General features: G+C 38.9%; 1 protein-coding gene across 4 annotated transcripts in view; it reads right to left on the bottom strand.

The window, feature by feature from the left end:
* Window positions 1–2,227: 2,227 nt before the first annotated feature.
* The window catches only part of GRIN2A (glutamate ionotropic receptor NMDA type subunit 2A), a 184,533-nt gene continuing 161,006 nt past the window's right edge, over window positions 2,228–25,754 (bottom strand). For 2 of the 4 annotated variants that reach the window (XM_062639386.1, XM_062639385.1), the window contains 2 exons: window positions 14,423–14,661; window positions 9,022–12,835 (listed from right to left, as the gene is read on the bottom strand). In XM_062639386.1, coding sequence (XP_062495370.1) covers window positions 11,045–12,835; window positions 14,423–14,661 — 2,030 coding nt within the window. In that variant the 3' untranslated portion in view covers window positions 9,022–11,044. Of the gene's footprint in view, window positions 7,603–9,021; window positions 12,836–14,422; window positions 14,662–25,754 lie in introns of those variants that run through there. The other 2 variants (XM_062639387.1, XM_062639388.1) reach the window with 2 other exon arrangements.

Below are 25,754 nucleotides of genomic sequence, written 5' to 3'. Positions count from 1 at the left end.
TTCTTCTCCCCCTCGTCACCTGCTCAACCTCCGAGAGAGTTGCCATGCTGGGAGCACTGCACAGCCCAGCTCTCCAGATCTCCTCAGCGATGGCATTGCTCCTGGTGACACCAGTTCCTCCTCCTCCTCGGGCTGGATGCTGCCTCCACAACTGCCCAAATTGCTCCCACACTTCCACAGCCAAGATCTCCTCAAGCAGGCCTACCGGATTTTGTGCATCTGATGTATTTCAGGATACAGATGGCCCACTTAATGGGGCATCCTCAGCTTAGGTCCCACCACTCTCTCTGCTGAGGGAGCATCTTTCAAATCAAAGTAGACTTCTCACATGGAATGAGCTTTTCGTAAATTAATTGTGTCCATCCCTTTTGTGAAATAAGTTAAACTGAGACCACCAAGCATGTACTGTCAGCTTTAGCTTTAGGCATCTTCACATTTAGATCATTTCTAACAGCAAAGGATGTCTCAGAACATGTGGCTGCTTACACCTTTCAAATCAAATCAACTCCTGACAAAAAACCTTAGTCATAGATGACGCTTCATCTTGTACCATTTAACTAGGAAGACAGGCAGGAATGATACCATTTTCCATTTTCATATCAATTGGCAGAAATTACCTTTATTAGAAAAATGATTTTTTCATATATTTACAATTTTTACATCATGTTATACTTGGCACGTGTGTTTTCCCCAAATATATACATTTCAGTACGCCAGACATTTCGAGTCCCCCATTCCCTTAATGTTTTTCTACATATTTAACAAAAAAATTAACACAATACAATTTTTAAGACAACCATAATAATTATATATTTCTCTATCATAAAAAGTTTGAAGCAAACATTTGTTTTAGATATGTTCAAAATATTTATACAGTATTAGCACTCAGTCATGCATTGTATTGGGGTGAACTGCTGTGAGGTGGTGTATGCCTACCATGGGGAGAAGAGCATGAACATCCCAGCTCCTTCAAGCTGCAATGTGCTATGGGTAGATCCCAATGCCAACAGGATTCCAGAGGCAGGGACAGAGGGGTGCAGGGGTAGCCGGATGTATGTGTATCTCTAACACGGCAGTTAACACCGTGTGTGAACAGAAACGTGTATTAAAATTCATTTCAGTTTGCTAATCCTACCTAATAAACCAGGTAGTAATTGGGATGTCAAAACTAGCTTGTAATTATTCTATTGTTCCCTAAACCCTTCCTTTTGAAGAATCCATTAGACTATGAATATCTTAAAAATTATTTTATGCTTGATTCCATTTCATGTTCTTTTATTTCTACTCTTAACAACCCAATTTATTTCCCCAAGTGTTAAGAGGCCTTCAAACCTCTGTTGTTCGTTGCTAAGAATCAGGAATTTATGACTTACCTTTTGGTTTTAAATATTATACTCTTAAGAGTGTCATGGTAAATTGCACAAGTAAATAACAGAAGTTTGGCTTTTTAATTTACTGTGAATGGAATCAAATGGTTCCAAGATTTGTGGCAAGACGTTATTTACAGAATGCAAGTTTCTTCTACTGCAACGTATATCAGTTCTCTGATAAGCAGCTCAGATTAGTACACCTGGAGGTTTTTCTCCCATCAGAACAAGAATACTTTTCCAACTGTACTATAACTGAATTTCTTTCTGAGCCAAATCCTAAGTTAATAATGTGAAGATAAAAATTAAACTAACCTGGTTTTAGGATGACGGCTGAAGATCCAGTACTGATTTCCAGTTACATCTTGGTTTTGAGAGTTCAACTGCAAATAATGTCTAATCAAACTCAAAATAACAATGTATTACTTGAATCTGTTAGAATCTGGGTCACAACGATGAATTTTCATCTTGCCCATCATTCTCCCCAAAAACTTTATACATATACATATATATAAAGCTTATATATAGCTTATATATATACATGTATGTATACATAGACTCATCAGGACAACACATTAAATTCACATTATTCAAGTAAACAGGTTAAAATGTTTTTAAAAGTGTAATTTGAGATTTTAAAATACTTCTGGTGGGTTTTTTTTAGCAGCACAGAAATATCAGTGGTTTCATCGAAGCCAGCAAAAATAGTTACACAGGATGAAAGGAAGCACAAAATGCTCTTCAGGATTAGTGTAAATCTGAATCCAATGAATTAAAATTAACATTATTAACTCACAGGTGAAGTGCTCCTGAGAGAACCTGAAATGGATAGATGTAAATTTTGCATAAAAATAGCATACTTCGTTAAGAATCAGGTAGGAGTTTGCCTAACACATTAATGAATTCTGTTTGTACCTTCTGGTTTCAACAGGGAAGACACAAGATACACTGTGCATGTGCACGTGGGAGTGAGGTGTGAAGACAGAGAAATCAAGCTGTTCTTCACCAGTGTAAAGTGGACGTTCTGAAATGAGTAAGACTATTTCAAATTATTATAGCTGATATCAAGTATAACCTGAAAACAGTTCTTATTAGAAAGGTCACTTGTTCCTATCCCAGCTGCACACAGTTTTACATGATGCACCTTCCATACTTCTGCAACATTAGGTGTGGTTTGGGGGTTTTTAATTCTCAGAGTGAACTGCACTAAAGATCTGTTCTCCCATCATTCCCTCACACATCCCTATTTAAGTCAAAAGGTGTTTTGCCTTAATTTGGAATCCAGACCTTGGCCAGGTAAAAATGAACTAAGCAAAACCTTTCTTCTTGCTGATGAAGGACTTGGTTCCAAGTTCTTCTCCAAAACATACTTGCAATGAATCACAGACAAAATCTGACCCTACAGAATTTTCAGTTTCTCAGTTAAGGTGGAAAAATTAATAACTATCTAACTCTCCCTTTGGAAAAAGAAAAAAAAAAATAAATCCAAATACCTAAACGATGTTGTTTTTTTTTTTTTTGTCATACTTTTTGGTTAGAGCTTTGTAACTTTAGAAAAGAAGCTGAATACCACAATCATCTCTTGGTAAAAATCTCCACATCACCAGTAACAGCAAGCTCAGAAGCCTGTGCATTGAGAAAGTAATTCTGACCCACACCACAGCTAAATACTGCCTCTGGGTGCAAAATCAGCTTTGGAAACCGCCCAGTCTGCATGGGCAGGCACTGGTGCACACATCAGCTGATTTTCCCTGGGAATTTGGGGGTTTTAGGTATCCTTCCTCAGCTACCTTGTATAACAAGTTTAAATGACCAGATAAGGATCATGTAAGCTGGCACAGAATGTTAAAGTCAGTCACCAGGCCAATAGACCCTCTCTGGACATGAATTTTCAGAAGAATATAAGAAAACATCCTTTTCCTATGTCTTTGCTATTTATAGTGAGTGCCATTTCCAGCTTTTTTGGACAGGAACTCTCCTCTGCCGTGTGTTTACCTGTCTTAGCACAATTCAATCCTGATCCCAGCACATCCTTCAGCCTCTTCTGTACTAGGTATCAAACCTTGCAATAAATGGTGCTAGAGAACTTGAGATGTAGGAGGTTTGGAAAAGAGAAGGGAATCCATTAAAATAAAGCCCTGCTGAAATGTGTTCCACGGCTCTGGGAGATGATTCACACATGACTAGGTTGGAAAGTGTATGCACGCACACGTGTGTATACTGTATATATATTTAAGTTAACAAGTTTATTAATAAACAGCTTCTCATGGTATTTGGTAATTAAAATATCGGGCTTGTGTCATTCAAAATAGTGCAACCTACATAGCAATGTACAGGAAAATTACACACATTATTCCCATTACCATTAATATGCTTGTGCATATCAAGATGACAGGACACCCTTTTCCATAGGAGTAATCTTTTGCATATTTAATTGTATTCTTTGGCCCATTTTTGCCATGAAACCTCATATGAAAACATAAAGACTTTGGCTTTAAAAAAAAAAACAAAACAAAAAACAGCTCCTGTTTTTTTCAGTGACTTTCAGAAACTTCAGTAGAACTCTAATTGCTTTAGCTATAAATTATCATTTCCTCCAGAAACCACACACCCCGCAGCCTGTCACAGACCACCCGCTGGTGTGGGGAGCTGTGAACCTCCAGTTTCATTTTTGTTTCACTCTTGAAGATCATTGACACTTCAAATGTTGCATAACACACCCTCCAACATTCTTCTCAACTCCTCTTATCTTGTCCCAACAGTGAACAAGAAATGTCCCCTTCCACAGCAGCACGGGCAGGCCCAGCAGACTTGAGAGGGCCTTTGACTGCATTAACTGAGTCCAAATACAGGATTTGTAATGTGAAACAGAAGCCAAAATATATTTCCAAAAGGTTTGTGCCATTAAACACCATTGTTAAATGGGCTCAATAAAAAATTACCAGACTAAAGAATCCTGTAGTAATGATATAACACAAATCTCCTCAAAACAGCTATTCTTATGTACCGCAATGCACAAATAAAAAGTGTTCTCATAATGCATTTGCTGAGAAAAACATATAATTTCTTCTAATAGTACTAGAAGTGCAAAACAAGACATTCTCCATTCAAATTTCATGTCACTGTAAATATTATCATTGGCCACATTAAAGCTTAGTACCATTTATGAGAAGGGAGGAAACCTTCATCAATTCCCAAGCAAAATATCATCTCACTTGGAACTTTACAGTGCACTGAATAAGTATCACAATATTTACTGGTATTTATTTTCACAGTTTTCTAACGTGCACATAGAAATATAATTTTTGAAATATATTAGTGAAAACAAATACTAATACAAAAGGGAAGGGACAAAACATCTAGGAGTATAACTGCTTATCACCACTACTTCTTAAGAGTTGGAAAGTTAAACCCATCTCTCTTTTAAATATGTAATACTATATTTAGTGTGGTTATCTACTAATAAAAGTATTGCATGACAATGTTACAGCGTGGTTATATTCTCTACTAATTTAGCATTGTTTTCAATACAGGTAAAGAACTAAACAAAAGGAGTAAAAACTGTCAATTAAGTGCAATCCAACAAAAACCTGGTAAATAGTGAGGTAAGTTAATTTTACATTATTTCTGGTTCTTAAATTATAGATATGACAAAATTATCATGAAATCAGCAATGGATTCTTACAGCTGTTAGACTGGCATTCATTTAAAAACAAAACAGCTTGAATCACAGCAGATCTATTCTGCAGTATGTAAAAAAGCTCATGAACCTGTGAAAAGCACTAAGTGCATTCTCACTGCAGTGCAAGGCGATGTACGCTTGTAATCCTGACTTCCAAAGTTGCAGGACATTGGAAGAGCACATAGTTTTAGACAGCATACTCTGTACACAGGTTGAGAGAAGCACACAAAAAAAAAAAACAAAAGCTTGACTGAAGTGACATAAATGAGGAACTTATTTACAGGGAGCACAGGAACCCTCCTCAGCAGAGCTGACAGAAGCAAGGCAGGATTTCTGCTCCCATTTAACAGGGCAACAGACACCAGAGAGCATGACCAGCCACCTCTCCATCTCACAAACAGCACAGTGACACTGCAATGAGGGTGAACATGGGATTCTTTTCATCATGAAAGCTGAGCATCAACAAGCATTTCATACCCTGTACAACATGTGCACATGAGACAGAAAAGTCTGCATGACCAGAGCGATGGAAGAGACGTGATGATCTTGAGGTGACTCCGGTTTACCCACAGCTTCACAGGTGACTCCAGCCAGAGCAGGTTGAGCCATTCCTCTGTCATATCACATACCTGTCTGTACTTGCACTTACATCCACCAATAAATACACAGCTGTGATTAAATTGTGCTCCCTCCTAGTGATAGCAAATACTAACATGTTGCTACTACATTAAAAAAAGACAGTACAGGTGAGTTTGGGCAGAGAAATGGCTTATATCCTAAGTCATACTTTAAAAGGCCTTTATGCTTTTTCCTTCAGCACTATTATACTTTGAAGGCTTATCTCTCAATAGGAAGGAAGTTTAGATTAAAAAATAACATCAGTAAAGCAAACAATTTAAGTGTATCACTGGAAAACAGTTTTTACATTGCAAACCAGATTGTCCTATACAGGAAAGATACCTACTTTGACAGGACTTTTGAGCTAAGACATGACTAGAGCTAGGAGAGGGAAGGTTTAGCAAGGGAATGTATGACACTCCATCTGGAAGCACATGATGTAATGGCTGACACTTAACACAATCTAGCCAAGCCACAGGTACTCTTCTGTATTAACTAGGAGAATATTTTGCTGTAAAAGATCTGTTTTCGCTAGATTTTATGTATCAAACATCTTAAATGCAGAGTAAAACAACAAAAAATATTCACCTCTTGAATTCTTCCTAAATCCAAGCTGACTCTTAGACACTTAGATTCATACCACAATTCCTGTTCTATATGGAGGAAACAAGCAAGGGAAGGAATACTACCAAAATCTTCCCCATCACTAAGATGCATATGCTACACTGCAGAAATATGAAAGCAGCAAGTTATTCTGCAAGGAATAGATCCTGACACTTGTATTTTAGGTGCCACCTTAGTAACTGCTTGCAGAAGCACAGAAACCCGTATGCGCCTGCAAGGTTTAACTTCGTACTCACTTGCAGATCTAATGAGTGGATTTTTGAGGCCGAGAATGAATAGACCATTACTTTTCTAAGCCCACCTAACTGAGATGTATAAGTTAGAAGCCCATACTTTCTACAAAGTTAATGGAGAGAGGATAAACCTTTCAGGACACCTCACACACATACTTGCTCCTGAGCCATCACTGCTCTAAACTACCACCCACAGGGAACTTTCTCTCCCCACTGGCAACAGAAAGCCTTCCAGCACTGAAACCCAAAGCTAGACACACAGCTCTAGCTTTTTCTTCCTTTAAAACAATGTAAAAAGATTTATTTTCACCAGGAAAAAACAAACATTCCTGATTTCCCTTGTGAGCCTTATTTCACCTCCTAAGTGTTCCTGAAAGATCACAGATAGAGACAGGTGTTTATGAGACGCTGCCAGAACATGGTGAGCTGGTGGTGATTTGGTTTCTGTTTGTCCACAGCACTCCTTCTCCTAACCAAACTCCTTAAATAACAGAATAATGAATCCTGAGCAAAAGCTGTAAAAACATTAAATGAAATTTTCCAGAAATACAAAAACTCTTAATTTTCCTTAATTTTATCTTATATATTAAAATATCTTATTTCCATGCATTAAGTTAATGGATGGCTACACTGCTCTAAGAAACACAAGCAGAACACAAAACCCATTTGAAAGGAAAAAGGCAAATTTACTGTTGTGAAAGGGGAAAGACAAAAACATGAATAAGTTCTACAATGTCTTTAAAAGAGAAAAAAAGCAAGAGGCAGGTATGTCTATGTATCTGGTTTTACCTCCGTGTACCTACTCCATTCCTCAGCAATTCAATATCCTGCCTCCACAAAAGTCGTCCAGGAGCAGTGTAACACTACAGGACATGCTACCAAGAATGGACCATATCATTTACAGCCTGATTCAGTTCCAGCTGGAGTCACGTGAAATCTTGGTGATAGGAATGACCAACAAACTGCTAGAGCTGTAATCAGGAAAATGTAACAAGTCACCAGCACCATCCAGAAAGGTACAGAAAGGATGGTCACTTATGCAGGAAGATTCTTTTCTCCTCTTCAAGAATAGCAGCAGCTAGAGTGAGAGAGAGGGAAATACAGAAAATCTTGATCTCAATTTAATTGAAAGTCAGTGCATATACATCAACAAAGCTCAGGCAATACTCAGAATTCCACGCGCTCTACGGCTGAGCCTCACAAGCTGTGGCTTGTGGCTCTACTGTTGAAGATTTTCCTTCAACTTCTCAGCTTCTTCTTCTTTACTTTTATACATCTGCAACCACACCAGCTACTCACCTACAACCCTACGGTTTAGCGTTTTCTTCCCCCTTTATTCACTCTTATTATATACCAAGATCAAAACAACGAATGCATGCAGATCCTTATTCCCTCTACATTCAGTATCTGTTGAGGGTTTTGTCGTTTTGTTGTTTGTTTCTCTCCCCACCCCTCCTTTAAGGCAGCATCCTTTATTTCCATGTGAACTACTGCTGTGCAACCTTATCAAGTCTTCCCTGCAACCTTATCAAGTCTTCCCTCTGTCTCTAATTTCTTTTGGTTTAGGGGAGGTGGTTGTATGGCGTATTTGCAGCTAATAATAAATCTCTACCATCACCAGAAATCTGCTCAAATCAGAAAAAGCAAACACTGCAATATATGAGTTTATAGCTAATTTGCTTGTACATTTCACAGAAGGATAAATCCACCTGGGTTTAGGACGTTTACATTTGGATCTGAACAGTTCACTTACAAAATGTTGTTAATGGGAATTTATCTTTCCAACCACTTACACACAGTACTTTTATATATATTGAATTGTGTGTGTCTAGTTAGATAGTGATGGTGATACAAAACACTTGGAATGATCAGCAAATATTTTGAGAGCTTTAAGATGATGTGAGAAACAAGAGCTACCTACCACTGAGTTTCATGATTCACTTGGTGAAACTCTGTGGATTGCATGGCAGGTTTTGGTATGATATACCAAATACCATACCTGCTGAAACACACCTGACAGTTCAAAATACTTAAGATTTTACTTAATATACTGTGATTTGGATTGGAAATTAAAATTTGCCTGAAATATTTTTATTAAACTCATTACAACAATATTTATGCCTTCACTGCATTTGCCTTCCTATAGGAAGGATCTAAGACAAATAGTGTATCTGTGTCTTTGGGAGAAGGTTCTGGGTCATGATAAGTAGCATTCATCTAATAAACACCCTAGTCCTGCTTAGCTCGTACAATTTCTCCTAAGAAAGGTGAATTTCTCTAAGGGCAGATCAGGATCTTCTGTTTATAAAAAACTACATCCAGTGAGGAACCAGAAAGCATACCCTGTGAATCAGGGCCAATAATTGCAACCAGATGCTGAATAAAGAATACTCAAAACATATTTGCTCTGGAAAGTGCACAGATACCCACAGATATGCTTTCCAAACATAATAAAGTATACTGGGACTTTTGGAAGCCAGAAAATGACTCGGAAGCCCACATCTCATTACATTTAATTCTGTCGAAGATATCCTTCACCATCATGGTGAACATACAAATACATTTGTAAATACTAAGAACTCATTCTGCACTGTTTGGTAGTTAAAATTGGCTTAAAGCTATTTAGTAACAGAATTGTAAACGAAATTCAAGAATGTTTGTCCCTCTACATCGTTTATGTTATCTGCCATTTGCCACTCTGCTCTGCAGTGTGCTTTACCAAACGAAACAGCTTGCATCCTGCACCTCTTGCATGCAGATACTGATGGGCAAAATGCTATTGAAAGAGTGTCAGTTTAGAGAAAAGTTAGGGTAATGTTCACATTTTCCAGTACACAGTGGTAATGGTTTCCCTGCACACTGTTCTTCAGTGAAATGTATGGAACAATCTAAACCTCCTCTACACAAAAACCTAAAGCAAATCTCAGAGTAGCAGAGTATGGTACAGCACCACCTGTTGAATGCTTTCAAGTATTTAAGTAATTAGATTTCCTTCTTTAGCTTAAATTAAATGTACAGCTGTACACTCCACTCATTAAAGGCTTCCTCTCTTCCCTTCCACATTTCCTTATGCTTTAAAAACTAGTGTTTTTTTTTTCCAGTAGGGTTAAGAAGGGATGTGTAGATGACAATTCCTTTGTGAAATAACCTGACAGATCTTTACTAGAAGTCATATAACAATGCACCCCTGTTATGTGAATATCTCTGCATACCGGTAAGTGATAATAAAGATGGTTCTCCTTACTTATGTGTGCATATATTCAATCTATATAACAGACTAGATCAGAGAGGTTAAAAAACATGGTCTGATGTTCAGCAAATATGCACAATATTCTGGAAGGAAGAAGTCCCTCAGAACGTGTTTATCCTTCATTGTGTGTGCAAATAAATGATATTGTGCTCCTCACTGATCACACTGACTGTATGGCTGTCGGTGTTTGATACTGTATTAACAGCTATTAACATACAGTTAATTAGATGTCACTAATACACTATGAACAAAGAACTACAGTGGGTTGGGATTTGATTTGGGAAGAAAAGGAATAAAAGAAATACTATACAGCCCTGAGTAATCACCAGGAAGGGGCAAATGCAAACTTAGGTACACATTAGGCCTCAAGGTTACTAATAAAGTCCACAGCCCCTTAGGAAGTGCCATGTACTGGTATCTAAAAATATATACTCTGGATTAGGCAGCTGTGAAATTTCTGACAAAATGACTGCAGACTTTTCAATGAACTTAGTTTGCAATGGTAAGTGCATGTGCAATAGAAGAAAAGCATTTGTACATTAACATTAACCAATATCCATAGGGCTTCCTTTTGGTTCACAGCAGTTCACATGTTGGGGCCTGCCACCTTCCCATTTATTTTCTGTCAGTCTAGAATAAATATGCTAATCTTGTGCTAAAACCCTGCACTTCATTTATTAAGGTCCTGGGGTTTGAAGTTTGGTGTTTTTTTTTTTAAATATATATTATTTATATTTGGCTTTGAAAATTATTATGAAGCTCAAATATATTTTTTAAAGTCTACCTTTCTGTTCTCTTTTAGAGTCTTATTTTTGACTCTGTGCAAATGCATTCCTAATTCTTTTTGTCTGTGTCATACTACATGCATACCATATTGCTCATTCAGTACTAGAAAATCATTAAACATTGCTAAGGACAAAAGTACATTGAATGATACTTAGCAACATAAAGTAGAATAATAACCAAAATAGCAAAATAATTAGATACAAAACAGCATAGTTGCCAACATATACTGGGGCCATTTCAGTGAAGCTTGCCATTTATATATAAAGCATACATAAATGGCTATTTTTTTAATCCTTTTCAACAAGACGTATTTTAAAAGGACAGGTAAGAGCATACTAGTTTACTTATTCATGTACAGAAGTACATTGGGAAAGGGAGAGGTTTATGTATCATTTACCACGTCAGGATACTGTTAAAGGATAAATTCTCCCTCTATGATGGTGGCAACTATTTTTCCCCTGTAAATAAAGTGTTCATGGAAAATTTAAACATCTGATTCAAGGCTAGGCCTTTTCTTATACACATGTCTATTGCTACAGGAATTTAAAACCCTTGGAGTGGAGTACAAGCTATTCCTATTTGCAACATAAGGCAAAACATGCTCTGAAATGTACATGTCATTATGGATCCGACCATCCCTGGAACAGTAAGATGCTGTAGATTTTATGGATGACCTTAAATAATTATCATTTCTTCCTCTTGTTGGTAATGAATGTTTATAAAGATCAGCTGGACTTCGCCTAAGAGATAAGTGCTGGTCATCACGATACGAGTGCAGAAAGGGATTATCATCTGAGTGAACAGGATACAGGGACTTGCTCCGCTTACTGTCCTCCAGAGCGTGAGTTAAAAGTGAGGCCTTGTTGCTCAACAGTTTGCTTGAGGGAACACTAAACATGCTTGCATATGGACTACTTTGTAGAAATTTCTCTCTTTCTTTCAAGCTTATACTACGAGAACGTCTTCCAAAATCAATTTCCCTGGACTTATCAGCGATATTATCAAAAGAATGTTGCCTGCTAATCCTCAACTTGTTTTTTTTATGATATTGCAGGGCATTGTTTTGTGACCAACTATGCTGATATATTTCTTCAGGAAGTGATAAGTTTGTTGTATCCTGCAGCATCTGATCTTCTTCAATATCATAGAGGTTCCCCATCCGCAAGCACGCGTCACATTTATAAGGAGATCTGCTCGAATAGTGTCCTGCATAAGTGGGCAAATTGGAAAGACAGCTCCTGCAGTGGGTGGAATTCTGTCTATATCTATCATTCATGTCAACTAGGGAAGCATTTTTATCTTTTAAAGTGTAGTGCTTTGCATAAAGTTTATACTGGTCATTATTTGGAAGACTGTCTTCATTATGCGAGGGAGTCCTGTTAGCAAGTTCGGCTTTCCTGTAGTTGTCACTGTGATCTTGATAAACATCAGGAAGCTCTATAGTTTCTGGAAGGACAATGTTTTCGATATACTGAGGTGTGTCCAAGTGGAATCCTGGCTCCTTGTCAGCATCAATCGTGTAGATTTTATCCCGTGGAGAGCTCTGTTTGGTTTTCAGATATGTCAGTTCCACTTCACTGCAGTCTTTTGGGTATTTTGATGCTACTGTCCTCTTTTTAAAATTGTCCTTGGTTTTGTGGTGCTTGTTGTTGTTTTCAGGTTCCATATGGCAAGTGGCTCGGCTTGATGTCTCTGATACATCTGAATGGATGATCTCTTCTGGAAGATATCTTTGGCTTTTCACTGAAAGCTGCCTGTTTTCATCTGACCCATCTTCTCTCTGGGAACCTTGGCTCTGACGTACAGATTCTTGGCGTAAAGATTCAACAGATTTCCTCCAAAGCTGCCTAGGTCTGGAGTTTGCTTTCGCTTCTGTTGTTACTGCAACCTCTACTGTGTTTGGATTGGATTCGTTCAGTGTGAGAGGGTGCTGACCTTGGAAAACATAGTTGTTAAGATTGTCCTTGTGTCGATTGCCAGGAAGTGTCTGCAGTTCACTTATGTTGTCACCAAAAAAGTTGTCCTTTGTCTGAAAGGATCTGTTATCAGAAAATATCAAGTTTCCCTTATCCATGACCATGTCCATAATCAAGGAACCCCTCTGAATAAAATCAGCTGTTCTTTTGGGGGAGTTAATTCTTGAAGGGTTCATATTGGTCATATTTTTCGCTGTTCGCAGTAGTTTTAACATGTTGGTTTGGGAATTAGTCAAAGAAAAGTCAGGAGACTTCTTCTTTTCTTCAATGTGTACTCCATGAATGCAGCTGTAAATACCCTGTAATATGAGTAATTTGAAACAAATAGAATCACTAGGTGTACATTTTAAATACTTCCGTTCTATTTTTAATTAGCAATAAAAATAAATTAAACATTGCTTATCTAATGACTAGAAAGATTAAAGTACATGTCTATCCTTTCAGCATTTACTTACACTGGTATGAGAGAATAATTCCTGCCATATCTGTTGGAACTTGAAAGGAGAAAAACTACCAGTATTTCAATACCAGTGGCCAATGTTGGCCTCCCTTACTTATTCCAGAAAACAGCATTAGAAGGGACCCCAAAAGGTTCCCTGGTCTCGTCACAAAATATAACTAACTTTCAGTAATGGAAACACTACTATTTTAAACCAGTGATTAAGCTACCCCTCTAGAAAAGCCTGCAGTGAGGCTATTTCCTTTGAAGTTAAGACACTCTTCACTGTCACTGAAAAAAAAAGGTTTCTAGCTATTGTATTTTAGCTTTTCTGTTTCCTATCCCAGTACATCTGAAAAAAACCCCAACCCAGCTCTGAATTTGAGTTCATTTTGAGCAAAAGGCTGAAGCCATCTTTTAATTCCAACCTCTTGGGTCACTCCTGTGAGCTCAATTGACATTTCCAACCCTGTGTACTTGCAACTCTCAGACATTTGCCCTTGAAACAAGTACTTCCCCCACCCCTCCACACCGCCACATTGATTAGGAGAATTTAATATGTAAAAGGCCAAAAGTATAAAGTTCAAATGTAAAATGTGGAGGTTAAAGCGCATATGCTTTTCTAGACAATGCCCAAGAGAATAGAGCAGAGTATTTTTAATGCAGCTCCAATACAGTCCAATTTACTTAACAGGGTAATTTCAGCACATTTTAAAGCAATTAGTACCATTAGCAATTTTAGTACCTTTTTCTATTCTCCTCAGCTATATAAAAAATCCAGCAAAATCAATTACATAATGAAACCATTATGTTGAATAAAGACAAAACCCAACTAATTTGTAAAGCATATAAGAACAAGCACACATTTCCCTTATTTTACAACAGGTATCAGTTATTTGGATATATAAATGCACTTCAGGTTTGGTAAAGTTATCATTTATTATTGGTTAGACGCTTTCTTTGTGCCTAACCAAACATAAATGACACTTGTGTTTGACCTCATACAGTTTATTCAAATTTGCTATGAAGAAGAGCATATAAAAGTATCCCAGTATATTTTTATCACTTAAAATGCACAAAAATGAGAGCAGATGCCTGTCACCAATTTAGCAGTTGAATTTTGGGGGGGGGAATTAATCCATTTTCTGCATCTGAGCAGCTCTACCATTTCTTCATTAGAACTTCCCCTGTATTTATTTGTTTTCAGCATATGATTACTGATTATCCTGGCATATGATAATTCATAACCCTAGAATAAACCAATGGAGAAAAGGCTTCCCATGGAGTGCAAGTATATCCTAAGCCTGTTGACAATTCCAGAGCATCACGTTGATGCTCTAATGTGTATTTCAAATGTCCAAATGGGAATAAAATAAAAGACAATGTTTTAGGGAGGTACTTTTATTCTGTCTGTTGCCTGAAGGAGGAAAACTAAAGCAATACTAACCCTGCTGATTGAGAACAACAATCCCGGCCTATCTGAGCAGACTCCAGTGAAGCAGAATCTAAGTTTCCAGTAAAATAAGTGCTCCCAGACAAAGGTTATTAAACTGAGTGCCATGGCTGCTGCAAGCATGTAAAACACTCCTGCCATGTTGTCGATGTCCAGCTGGCTGCTCATGACTTCATTCTTCTCGTTGTGGCAGATACCAGTCAGCCACAGGGTTTCTAACTCTTCCATTTCCCCTAGGGAAAGCAAGGAGTCAAACCAGTTAGAATGCAAAAATTACTGCTTACAGTATTCAGAAGTCTTTGCAAGTTTAAAAATACATCACCATTTAGTGCCTCATTTGTGGAGAGCTTTAGTCTTATCTACTAAGGATTTGCTAATATAGCAGATTTCCACTCACAGCACCATAGTTTCAGATGTCCTCAGATTTCATAAATTATGTGGGAAGCTGGCTGCTCTACAAAGCAGGACCTGTGGTTTGGGTAAAACTTTCTTCTGCTTGCTGTAACTAGTATCACTTCTCACAGAGAGTGGAGCTGGAGGGTTCGTGTCCCAGGGAATTCCTCCTCCCCACCCATGAGAGCTGCATTTGGTGCACACTCAGTTCCAGGAAGCTCCTCCCATCCCAGTCCAATAGGTGCCACCAAAGCTGCTCCCATCTGCACGTCCAGCCAGTAGTAAGACCATGTGTGTACTCCAGAGTCCAACCTTACTCCATATCCTTTGTGTCCTCCTATGCCTTCCATGTTTTTACTTTATAGACTCCCAGCCTAAGAAGATGTTTTTGAGTGTTGAAAGACAGACTATCTAAACATCAAAGACTGAATGGCACGCTTAAAAACTGAGGCTGAGCAGCACAGCCAGGCCCTGGGTGGCTGTCCTTGGGTTCTGCACCAGGCCAGCACTGCAGTCACCATCAGTCACATTTCCTGTCATAGCTGGCTGCATTTCAGTACCAGGTGAACTGATTTGGGCATGCAGTTTGAAACCACTTTCTGATCTACAAGCACTTCAGAAAGAGAAGATGTCATTTATCAAAACTTTCTGGTTTGCTTCCCCATAATACTTTTATTTATGGCAAAGCAATGACAATCACCGACACTGGATGTAAAATCACCCATAGCACTGTGTCTGAAGTTCTGTTACACTGGAAATGGAAAGCCTGCCTAGCTTTATGCATGCAGCGCATGCAGCAAGTGAGGAAAAAGAGTTGTATATGATACAGTATTAACAAAGTCTGTGGTGTTTCATATGATAGAAATGTAACTGTCACTTAATGCCTGGATACTGGCAGAAATACAGTATGCCCCTTTTCCTATTTAAGTTTCTTTTTTTAATTTTTGTTGTAACTAGCAGTATCTTTCCAACGCAATTCTTCTCCTGGCTTTCTCTTCATTTTCTGTTTTCCCCCAGAGACCTGGATGGTGCTGTAACTGCAAACCCTTCCCACATCACATACTCCCAGCCTCCTCTCTTGTGGTGCCCTCTGCTCCTGCCTGCCCCTCTTGATCACCTAGGCTGCTTCTTACAGTCTCCTCTGGCCTTTTGCTGCTGGGCAGTAGCACAAAACAAAACAATAGCATCACGTGCCTGAAACAGAGCATCCCTGGGTTCTGTTTCCTGCTATGCCACATCCTTACTACCATTCAAACGCTTCATTTACTTTAAGGAAGCAGATCCACTGTCTCCCTCTGTTGCGTCGTCTTAGACTTAGAATCCATATTTCACTGGTGAGATCTAGCCTCAGATGAAGGACAGTGTCATTTAGTGGTTGCTACTGCCAACATGGTCAGAGGTGTACAAGAAACTGTAACTGTCCCTGCCAAGAATGTTTCTTATATTGCATGATATATTAATTTTCAGATGTTTAGTGTTGTTCTTACTGAAGCACGGCATGTGCGTACGTGCCTTCTTACCCTCTTAGGGATATAGCTAGCTGAGTAACTCTGTTATTATTTTTACTGACACATACTTCACTGTTTCTAGAAAATACAGCAGGCAATACTGAGAACCAGGAAGTACAGAATTGGCTGCCTTGGTGTTTCCCAGCTTAGGACATGGCTTCAGGTGAGGGGAAGAATTCCCATGCTACAGGTATCTAATCCTTATCCAGTGATTAGAGAATACATTTCCAGTATTTCAATCCATGCATCATTTGAGTAAAGATCAGAAAGAAAAAAAAAAAAGGCTAGAAGCTGTACTGGCATTTCATATAATCATAGAATGGTTGGGGGTGGAAAGGACCTTAAGATATTCTAGTTCCAATCCCCAGCTACCTTCAAGCTAGACTAGAAGATCAATGACCTGCTGTGCAAGACCCTTCTGCAGGATAGAGTGCCAGAGCACTAGGAAAGCTGCAGCCCACAGATAATTTGGATGTGTGAGTTGAAAGTGGAACACAAGACTGTGATGGATAAATAGCTTCTCATAGAATGCGAAGGAAAAATTGAAGTAGGAAGGATAAGTACTGAGGCACTTTAGCAAAAGCATTTCACAAATTTGTAAGAGAGATGATTCTGTTCCTAGTTAATTCTAAGTTTAGTTTTGTGCTTGAAGCATGAATTGAACCTCTACATCTGAAAAAGACAGTGTATCTTCTCCCAAATTACAGTGCTCAATCTTCAAAATACCTAAGAGCATCCCCAGAGAAGAAAGTCAATCCTAATGAATCTTTAAGTCTTTTAATCCAGGACATAGTGATAATAAATTATGAACTGTAACAGCATAGATATTGCATGCTATCACTACATAGATAGGTGGGTTTAACAACACTCACAGAGGCTACAGAAAAGAACCTGAGTCAACAAGAGAGCAATGTTTCTGCTTTGTGCATTAGTAGCTTATGGTCTGACAATCAGCCCTCATTACTTCCCACAGGAAAATTCACATCTCCTATGATTGTCAAACATCAATTTGATTTGAGTGCTGTGCCCTTTTACAACTCATAACAAAATTCATGAAGGAATTCAAACCTCTCTTTTATTACTGCTTCCTCTGCCTGCTCTTCTCTTTGGCATGTATATCTAAAGTGACTATTGATAATCCACTAACCTTTCCAAAAACATCACTACACAAAACAACCAAACTTGTTCTGAGTCGAGATAAATGACAGTGCCCTGGCAAGCTGCAAAGAGCAAAGAACAACTCATCCCAGAGTCTCACAGATCCTGCTGTTGCAATATCCCTTCCCTTCTGACAATGACAGAAATCACTGTTAATTAACACCTAAAAGTGATACATTATTTTACAGATTACAAAGCACTGTGAATCCTTGTATTATTATATCTATGAAATGATATTATCTGGGAAAGGAAAAATTAGGCTGCTAATTCTGGTCTGTATAAATCATTTACAGTTTATGCTCTGTATTTATATACGTGTGTGTGTATACACACAGAAACACAGAAAAAACAGTTTACTAAATTAACTGTAAGAACACCTCAGCACAGCTGACCCTATAAAAAACTGACAAAAATGCTCCATCTATTTATTGCTTTTCCTGCCCATTCCATTTTACCCAATATATTTATAGAAGTCAAAACATTTTTATTACCAAATCCTCAGTTATGAGGAATTTTTTAACAGTCATGTCAATTAATTCCTTGTAAAAATCAGCCACTTCCAAACTTGGCCTGGAGTTGGAAGTGAAAGCACTGAACTTTGAGGCTAAGATTAAACTTCAGTTCAGGACTTTTTTTTTCTTGAATACCCAAGTCCTTTTGGATTGCTTCATTCATGGTGTAAGAATCACTATAAACAAGTAGTTCAAGCAGTGCTGAGCCTCTGCACTATTCAGTCAAATCCAGAATGGTCTTCTCTAATAAACTGCAAAATTCTGGTGCTTCCAGCGTAATCCCATACTATTTACACAACAGATTTAGGTTGCAGCTCAAACAGTACTTGGATCTCTTTGTATTTCTTTGGGTGTTTTCCTGTGGCTGTGGTGCTCTTGGCTCTTGACTGCTATTTGCACCAAAACATGCTAGTTGGACATTCAGACTGAATATCCCAGCAGTGCCTTTCTTTCTACATTGCAGTGCAACACCTCTAGTGTATTGCACACTTTGTCGTTCTGGGAAGGAGTGATAAACTGTCCAGTGTGTCCCCTGGACAATTTCTTCACAATAGAACCCTCATTATCCAGACACTGCAAATACACAGATCAAAGGATAGACTTACATGCTTTTCCTCGATGTAGCCCTTAGCAGTTTTTGCAGGCTGTGGGGTCATCAGTCCCTGCCACCATCTTCTCAGAGCTGAAAAACATGCTGGCCTTTTGCAGTCTCTGTCATTGTCTCCTGGAGATACTCAGCTCTCCAGGGTTCTTTTAGGGGGGTTACTGGTATCCCCAGATTCCCTTCATTTCCCAGGCCAGGATCTTGTAAGGGTCTGGCATCTTCCCTTGGCTCTGAGCTTTGCTCATGAAACCACCTTCCTGAAAGGAGCATCACCAAGTGATGGATCGGCCATGGGATACTGACATGTCTAACTTAGGGGTCATTTCACTGATGTTATTTTGTTTTCTCAGTGCTTTTTTTCCCCTCTACATCTACATATGCATCCAGGAAAATGCACAAATACTGACAGTTATGTTGTTTGCAATAAAGAGAATGCCCAAACCCACATAAAGTCATAGAATGAGGAAAAGTGACAGAAACGGAGAATCTAACCCTGTATCCTCCTGATGGCAAAACCAAGAACATAAATTGATAGCTGGTTAGTAACAAGCATCAGAAGTGCTGTGTGCCTGGCAGTGCCTTCACTCCCTTCTCACAGAGCTTTTAGTCTTCTCCTCCCCACAGCTGCTCACAAGCACCAAAAAGCACAATGTCAGCCAGTACAGATGTGGGTGGCACTTCATCCTGAAGTGAAAAACACCCCAAAATCAAAACAAAGCCCTTGATTTACTTCCTTTGATCTTCACTCTTGGGAAATAGAGGGACTTTTTACAAGGGCATGCAGTGACAATAGGGGGAATGGCTTTAAGCTTACAGAGAGGAGACTTAGGTTAGATCTTAGGAAGAAGTTCTTCCCTGTGAGGGTGGTGAGGTGCTGGCACAGGGTACCCAGAGAAGCTGTGGCTGCCCTATCCCTGGCAGTGTTCAAGGCCAGGTTGGACAGGGCTTGGAGCAACCTGGTCTAGTGGAAGGTGTCCCTGCTCATGGCAGGGGGTTGGAAGTGGATGATCTTTAAGGTCCCTTCAACACAAACCAGTCTGGGATTATACGAAGTAAGCCAAGCCTGGGCTGGGTTTCAGTGTGATACAACTAGATTAAGCAGAGACTCATGACAGTCCAGAATAGCAGTTAGAAGTTTTAGACACTGGTTTCAAAAGGTGTGCTGCATTCAGCCAGCCCCAGGGAAACACCACCAGCAGAAGTCTGGACAGAGTGTTTGATGGAGGGAAATTGAAGACATAATGGTCAGAGATAGGACTTTAGATTTAGCTCTACATGTGACAAATGTCTGTCAAGAAACCAATAAAAGTTATGTGAGGGAAGAATAAGCTACAAAAATATAAACAGAGATTACAATTAAAACATTGACCAAGTAGAAAAAAGAAACAGAAATGATCCTTGTGAAGAATTTACTATTTACCTGTGTTTCATGTATCTATCTACACTCTGCAAGAACAGTTATCCTGCCAGATGAGTAATTACATTAATTTTGCAAGATTAATAACTGGAAAATTGACTTTTAAATTTTGATTCTCTTATCCTCCAATGATCAAATTAAATAGCTAATTAATTGTTTTAATATTTTTAGAATCACTGAAGTCTATAATTCACTGAGCTCTTATTTTTCTTCTTTAACAGACAGGTGTTTTTCTGCTCTACCTTAACTATGTAGGTTAAAAGCAGGTTCCTGGGGATAATCACTGATGATGCTTCAGCTACTTCCTTAGGAACTCTGGAGGGGTATTCTTACCACGTTCTTACCTTAATTTTAACCTATTTAAATTATTCTCACACATAGAAGGAGAAGAAATATATTTTATCTGCCCCTTATGAATCCAAAAGAAAGATTTTTAATGCTTCATGTGCTGTCTGCAATTGAAAACTTCAGGGCCAGCCTGCTCCTTTTGCCTTACTGCAAACCAAAACCTGGCACAAGGAGCCAACAGAACATGAGAGAAACAGCAAACCTAAACAAACTGAGGAAAAGTAATCTAAAGGAGGTTTCTCTGGCAGTGGCATTTCTAAAATGTGCTACTGCTCTCGTGAGCGTTGGTGAGAGGTGGGGTTTACACAGTGAGATCCACTTCACAAAGGCACTGTAACCCCCTGAGCTGTGGAAACCTCTAGTGCTGGACATGTCAGTGCCAATGTCACATCCTGTATCAAGTGTACCAGCCAACTGCAGATGCATGGAGAGTCACCCCACCTGCCTTGCATGACTGGGAGTTGTCTAGAAATGTTAATTCTCCCCTGTGTGGCCACACACTACAACCACCCCTAGCTAAGTGTGGTCTGCCTGTTCTGTCAGAGTGTGTCTATGTCAAGCAAGGAAAGGATGCTCTGTCCAAGTGGAGAAAGCCAAGCTGCAGCCTGAGAACTTTCTTGCTCTGTTGGTTTAGTATGACAGACCTCAGCACATGCCCCGGCCTTGTATCAGGTGCAGGGCAGGAGGAGGCCAACCCAGCTGGAGATCACAGTGCATGTGAGAACAGAAGGTGCAAAAAAGAAACAGGCTGGTATTGACAGTATAAGGGGTGGTGACTCTTGTGCAGCCTGAGTTTCAGCCTCAGGAGCCAGCAGGCAAATAAAGAAAATTGAGATACACTAGTTACAGATCTTGAATAAAAGGGTTAAATATAGACTTTCACAATGGTCAGATGTAGGGCATCATCTTCAAAGACAGCGGCTGCACTAGCAGAAGCATCCGCTCACTCAGACTGGAAAAATGGTAGTTTTCAGATCTGGGGACACTGTTTCACACTTACTCTGTTGAGAACTCCCACTGAGTGATGGACAAGGAAGGTAGCACCCCATCACTTGGACCCTAACATGAGAGGGTTTTTACCAAATAGCAGCATCAGAAGCCAAAAGAGTGGATGTGCATTTGGTTCAATAAGCTCATCAATTTCAATTTGACCTAGTTCTATGATCCATCCAGTGTGTTTCATGGAAGAGATTATATAAAGCACTGCAACTTTCGGAATTCACTGGATCCCCCAAAATAATCTCTCTTATTTTCTGAGTTATTTCACCCCTAAAAATAGCACGAGGAACACAGATGATTGACAGCAGTAAACTTCTTGTGAGCTAATGACTGCACTCTGCATGTCCCCATTAGCTAAGGATGAATTATCAGAAATGCGAAGCATGACTTTCAATATTACAATCCCTCCAACTCTTGTTCAGCTACACAAACAGCCTCCACTTATACACGCACTCTCCAGTCACATTTGTTCCACCCACTGCTTGAGGAGGACACTAAATATAAACAGAAAATCACTGGGATTGTGGGTGTCCTCTGCCTGAGCAGCACGCACTGAAAATATGTCCTTATAATCACATATGTATTTCCTTCTTGGTCTTTAACAGCCGAGTGAGTCACAGTGCTACACTTCCTTATCATCTAGACAGTGATTTGGAAAGCTTATGCTAAAATATGAAAAAAAAACAACAAAGAGCTTTCCTCTTCCAGATGTAAGGGGGCAAATCTCATTTCCACAGCTACCTATTACCAGTCGGGAGTGGGAAGCAATTATCCACCCAGAAATAATTCTTAGTGTACTAAGCCATCCTAAAAGCAAATAAAGATTAACCAGAACTGAAAGTAAGAAGGGGATAACAGACTCTCTATGGAAACTCAAACCAAAACCAGTTTTCTTCTTTACGTCTCTGTGTCACTAATTGTTTTAAAGGTTGCAGCTTTAAGGGTTAAGGGCTTAATATGACTACACCATCTGCCCCTCTTTTCCGGTAGATCTCTTCCTAGGCCCTCATTCGAACTGAGCTCATAACCTGCAGGTAGCACAATACATTACCAACACCTCAGATGAGTAGTACCAGATGGCTGGTACTTTGCCACTGCTCCCTAAACTTGCTCTCTTTACCCAGAATTTTCCTGTTCCTTGAGTCTATCCCCATTTCTGTTTATTGTACATCTCTTTTCCCCTCTATTTCTGCTGCATCCCCCATAGCTAACGGCTCCTCACTGTCCTTCTCTCCATCCCTTGCACACTCTGAAGCCCTTCTCTTACTCTTCTAATCCCAAAGCAGCTTTGTCACTTGCAATTCAATAATCTCATTTGCTCACAAATGAACAGGGGAAAAAAAAAAAGTGGGGGTGGGGGGGGAGAAAGAGAGCGAAAGAAATTCTTCTCACCTACTGGGAACCAGAGATTCTCCTCCAAATCCCAAAGACATGATGCTATAGGTTTCAGAAGCAATGTCTTTTGAACTATGCAAGGCATATTTAGGTAAGTACCACTCTGTTTAAAATGGCACTGTGCAGCCAAAGCCAGAGGAGTATCTGCAATACCTGGGCCTTCAGGCAGCTGGTCAAAAGTTCCTGCTACTGAAGTCTGGAGGATGTGGGTGCCTTCACAAATGTTGGTAGTCCAGCAGCTATAGACTTACTACATTCCACAGGCTGCATGCCTGAGCCTTTACTGACTTACCAAACAGCAAACTAGCACAAAACCACGGTTGGCAGCTACCAGGGGAACATGCTAGGCTCTGGGTACGTCAGCCTGCCCAGATGCTCTTTACAGAGGTTTAGAAAAGAAATCAAAGCACGTTTCACGTGAATGTTCAGTGCACAACATTTCTGTGCTGACACATTCCTGTGGCTGTGGGCGGAAGATCGAAACAAAATGATGGTGCTGCTTCTTAGCAGCCATATCATTTCAGTTGCTTTTGAACTCCTGGGTGCTTCTATTTCTCAACAGAAGACTGAGAAACAGTGTTTGCCTCTCAGTAGAAATATCTTTATTTCTCTGTTAAAAAACATGAAATGAAAGTTTCGTATTGTGACCACAGCAAGCTAAAAAAACCCAAAGCATGTCCACCACTGTGCTTTAGAGAATTACCCTGATGAGCCACTATTTTAAACAAAACTGCAGATGCTATTTGTCAGCTGGAAGTTGTCGCAGATAATGAGATGTGATGTACAGAATGTAAGATGTACAAAGCCAGAAATTCACCAGTAATACACTTCCCTTGTATTCTTTATACAAGAAAAAGCAACTCCTAACTCTTTATATTGAAAGGATTCAGTGTTCCAAAGCAATTAATCTAACTGACAAATGCATATGCATGTTCATCTCAATTTCCTATGAACTGGGCTGTGTATATGAACCTCCACAGACCACATGATGAAACATTTTGGGGCTATTTCAGCAACTCCTTCCCATCCTCCTTCCCTCTGTCTCTTTTCTTCTTTGTTAGAGAAGCACATTTGGCATCCTGTAGCGTGCTTCCTTTCACTGACACACCGGCTGCTTTTGCAGTGTAATTGTTACTTGTCAGGGTGATTTGTCCACACAGAAGAACTATCCTCAGGATCAAAACACTACTCATGTATATATACATAAACTACCCAGCCTAAGTTTAAAGTTATCCCGAAACCAAACCTACATTCCTCTGGATTTACCTTATTTTTTTTTTTCCCAGTGCCAACAAGGTAAAGAGAGGATTCAAAGCCATCAACTTTGGAAAGTATGAATAGATGCTCCTGCATGACCAAGTCATTAACACTGCAGTTGGATGTTTTACAGCAGCAAAGAAGAGAGAACAGGTTCTTATCCATTGTGCAAAAAATTTCATTTCAATGTGTCAGTGGCTTGATAGATGATGTAGAAGAAGCAAGGAAAAATCACAGGAGAAAAATCACAGGAGAAAGACATACGCAGAGGAAATTGAAAGCTCTAAAACACATTTCAAAAGGCTATCGCATCACTGTGTAAATGTAAGAGAGAGCTGAAATCATGGGGCTTTTTAGGTGCAATCAGATATACTTTTAAACAAATTACTTGGTCTTAGCCAAATATCTAATATCATCTAAAGGTTCTCTCTTATTAACCTAATATTCATATCAAGAAATTGTGTTTGTTCAACTCATCAGCATTTTTCTTTTGACAGTTATTGAACTCATTAGATTTATAATCATGCATGGAAATTAACCCATTCTGTGATGAATGTTCTATTACATATATTGAATAATAATTCAGTAACTACTAGGTGCTTTGCTATTTTACAGGCTGAATCTGAAGGAGTAATAAATTCAGCAGAAGCTATACATGTGAAAAAAGTATTTCTGCCTTCATCTGTGTTTGCCTATTTACTTAAACAACCTAATTCAGACTCCACTAAAGCTTTCCCAGGGGTATCATCTTAAGATGAAGCTTTCCCCCAACTTAAGATGATGCTTGCTTTTAGTCTAGATAACTTCAAAGAGATTTTCAGTGATACAGCAAAGTGATGTTGGTCTGAACTCTGGGTTCATCCCTTCTAATTTGCAAAAACAAAGTTACGTAACACCATAGCTACAAAGATTACTCATCAAACTACTGAAGTTAGATGAATATTGCAAAATCAGGTCATGCTAGTTCCAGGCAATCATTCTTTACATTTAATTTCCTGGTGCTTTGTTCCAGTTCACCTGCAATGTACTTCAAGTGCAATGTAAATCAGTAGAACAAATTTCAACCTCAATATCATTCTTTTGGGGGGGGGTTGTTTTTTTTTAAAATTTCTTTTTTTTTTTCTATCCCTATTTGTATTTTGTATTTGTATTTGTATTCTCTCCCTTGTGTATTTTCTCTGGAAATTATCATCTAAACCTGTGACACAATGTAGTGAGACATGGTACCAAACGTCTCTGGGACTAAAGGAAACATACCTACAATAAGTCCTATATGTCCAACTGCTGTTCTCTTTAATAGTGCCCACACCACATTCTGAACAAATTTAGGAATCCTTTACAGGAGAAAATGAACGTTTTAGCATTCATGGGCTGCTCAGAGTACCTTCTAAAGGCACTAAAAAATAACACTGAATAAAATGGCATAAACACATGAACAAACCAGGATTATTGTGAATTCAAAACTTTTGCTTATCTTCTGAAATAATATCTGAGCAAGATGAACACAGGAGCAGGCATTTCATGACAAGGTTTCATTCACCTGGGTGCCATCTGTGTCTGCTACAAGTCTATAAATTATTCACATGAAAGTTTTAATACAGTTTTGAAGACAAATTATTATAAAATATAAATATATTTGTATAAAATAAATTAATTTGTATTATTTTCAGCTAGTAAAAATGGGTTAAAGATATAAGCATTTATATACTATACAAAGCCACAGGTCACAGTGTAA

The sequence above is a fragment of the Pezoporus occidentalis genome, unplaced genomic scaffold (genome assembly GCF_034315485.1).
Source record: "Pezoporus occidentalis ecotype Australia unplaced genomic scaffold, CSIRO_AGI_Poc_V1 ctg60, whole genome shotgun sequence".
Lineage (NCBI taxonomy): Eukaryota > Metazoa > Chordata > Aves > Psittaciformes > Psittacidae > Pezoporus > Pezoporus occidentalis.
The sequence above is the reverse complement of the archived record's forward strand: the minus strand, read 5'-3'. Positions and strand labels throughout refer to the sequence as shown.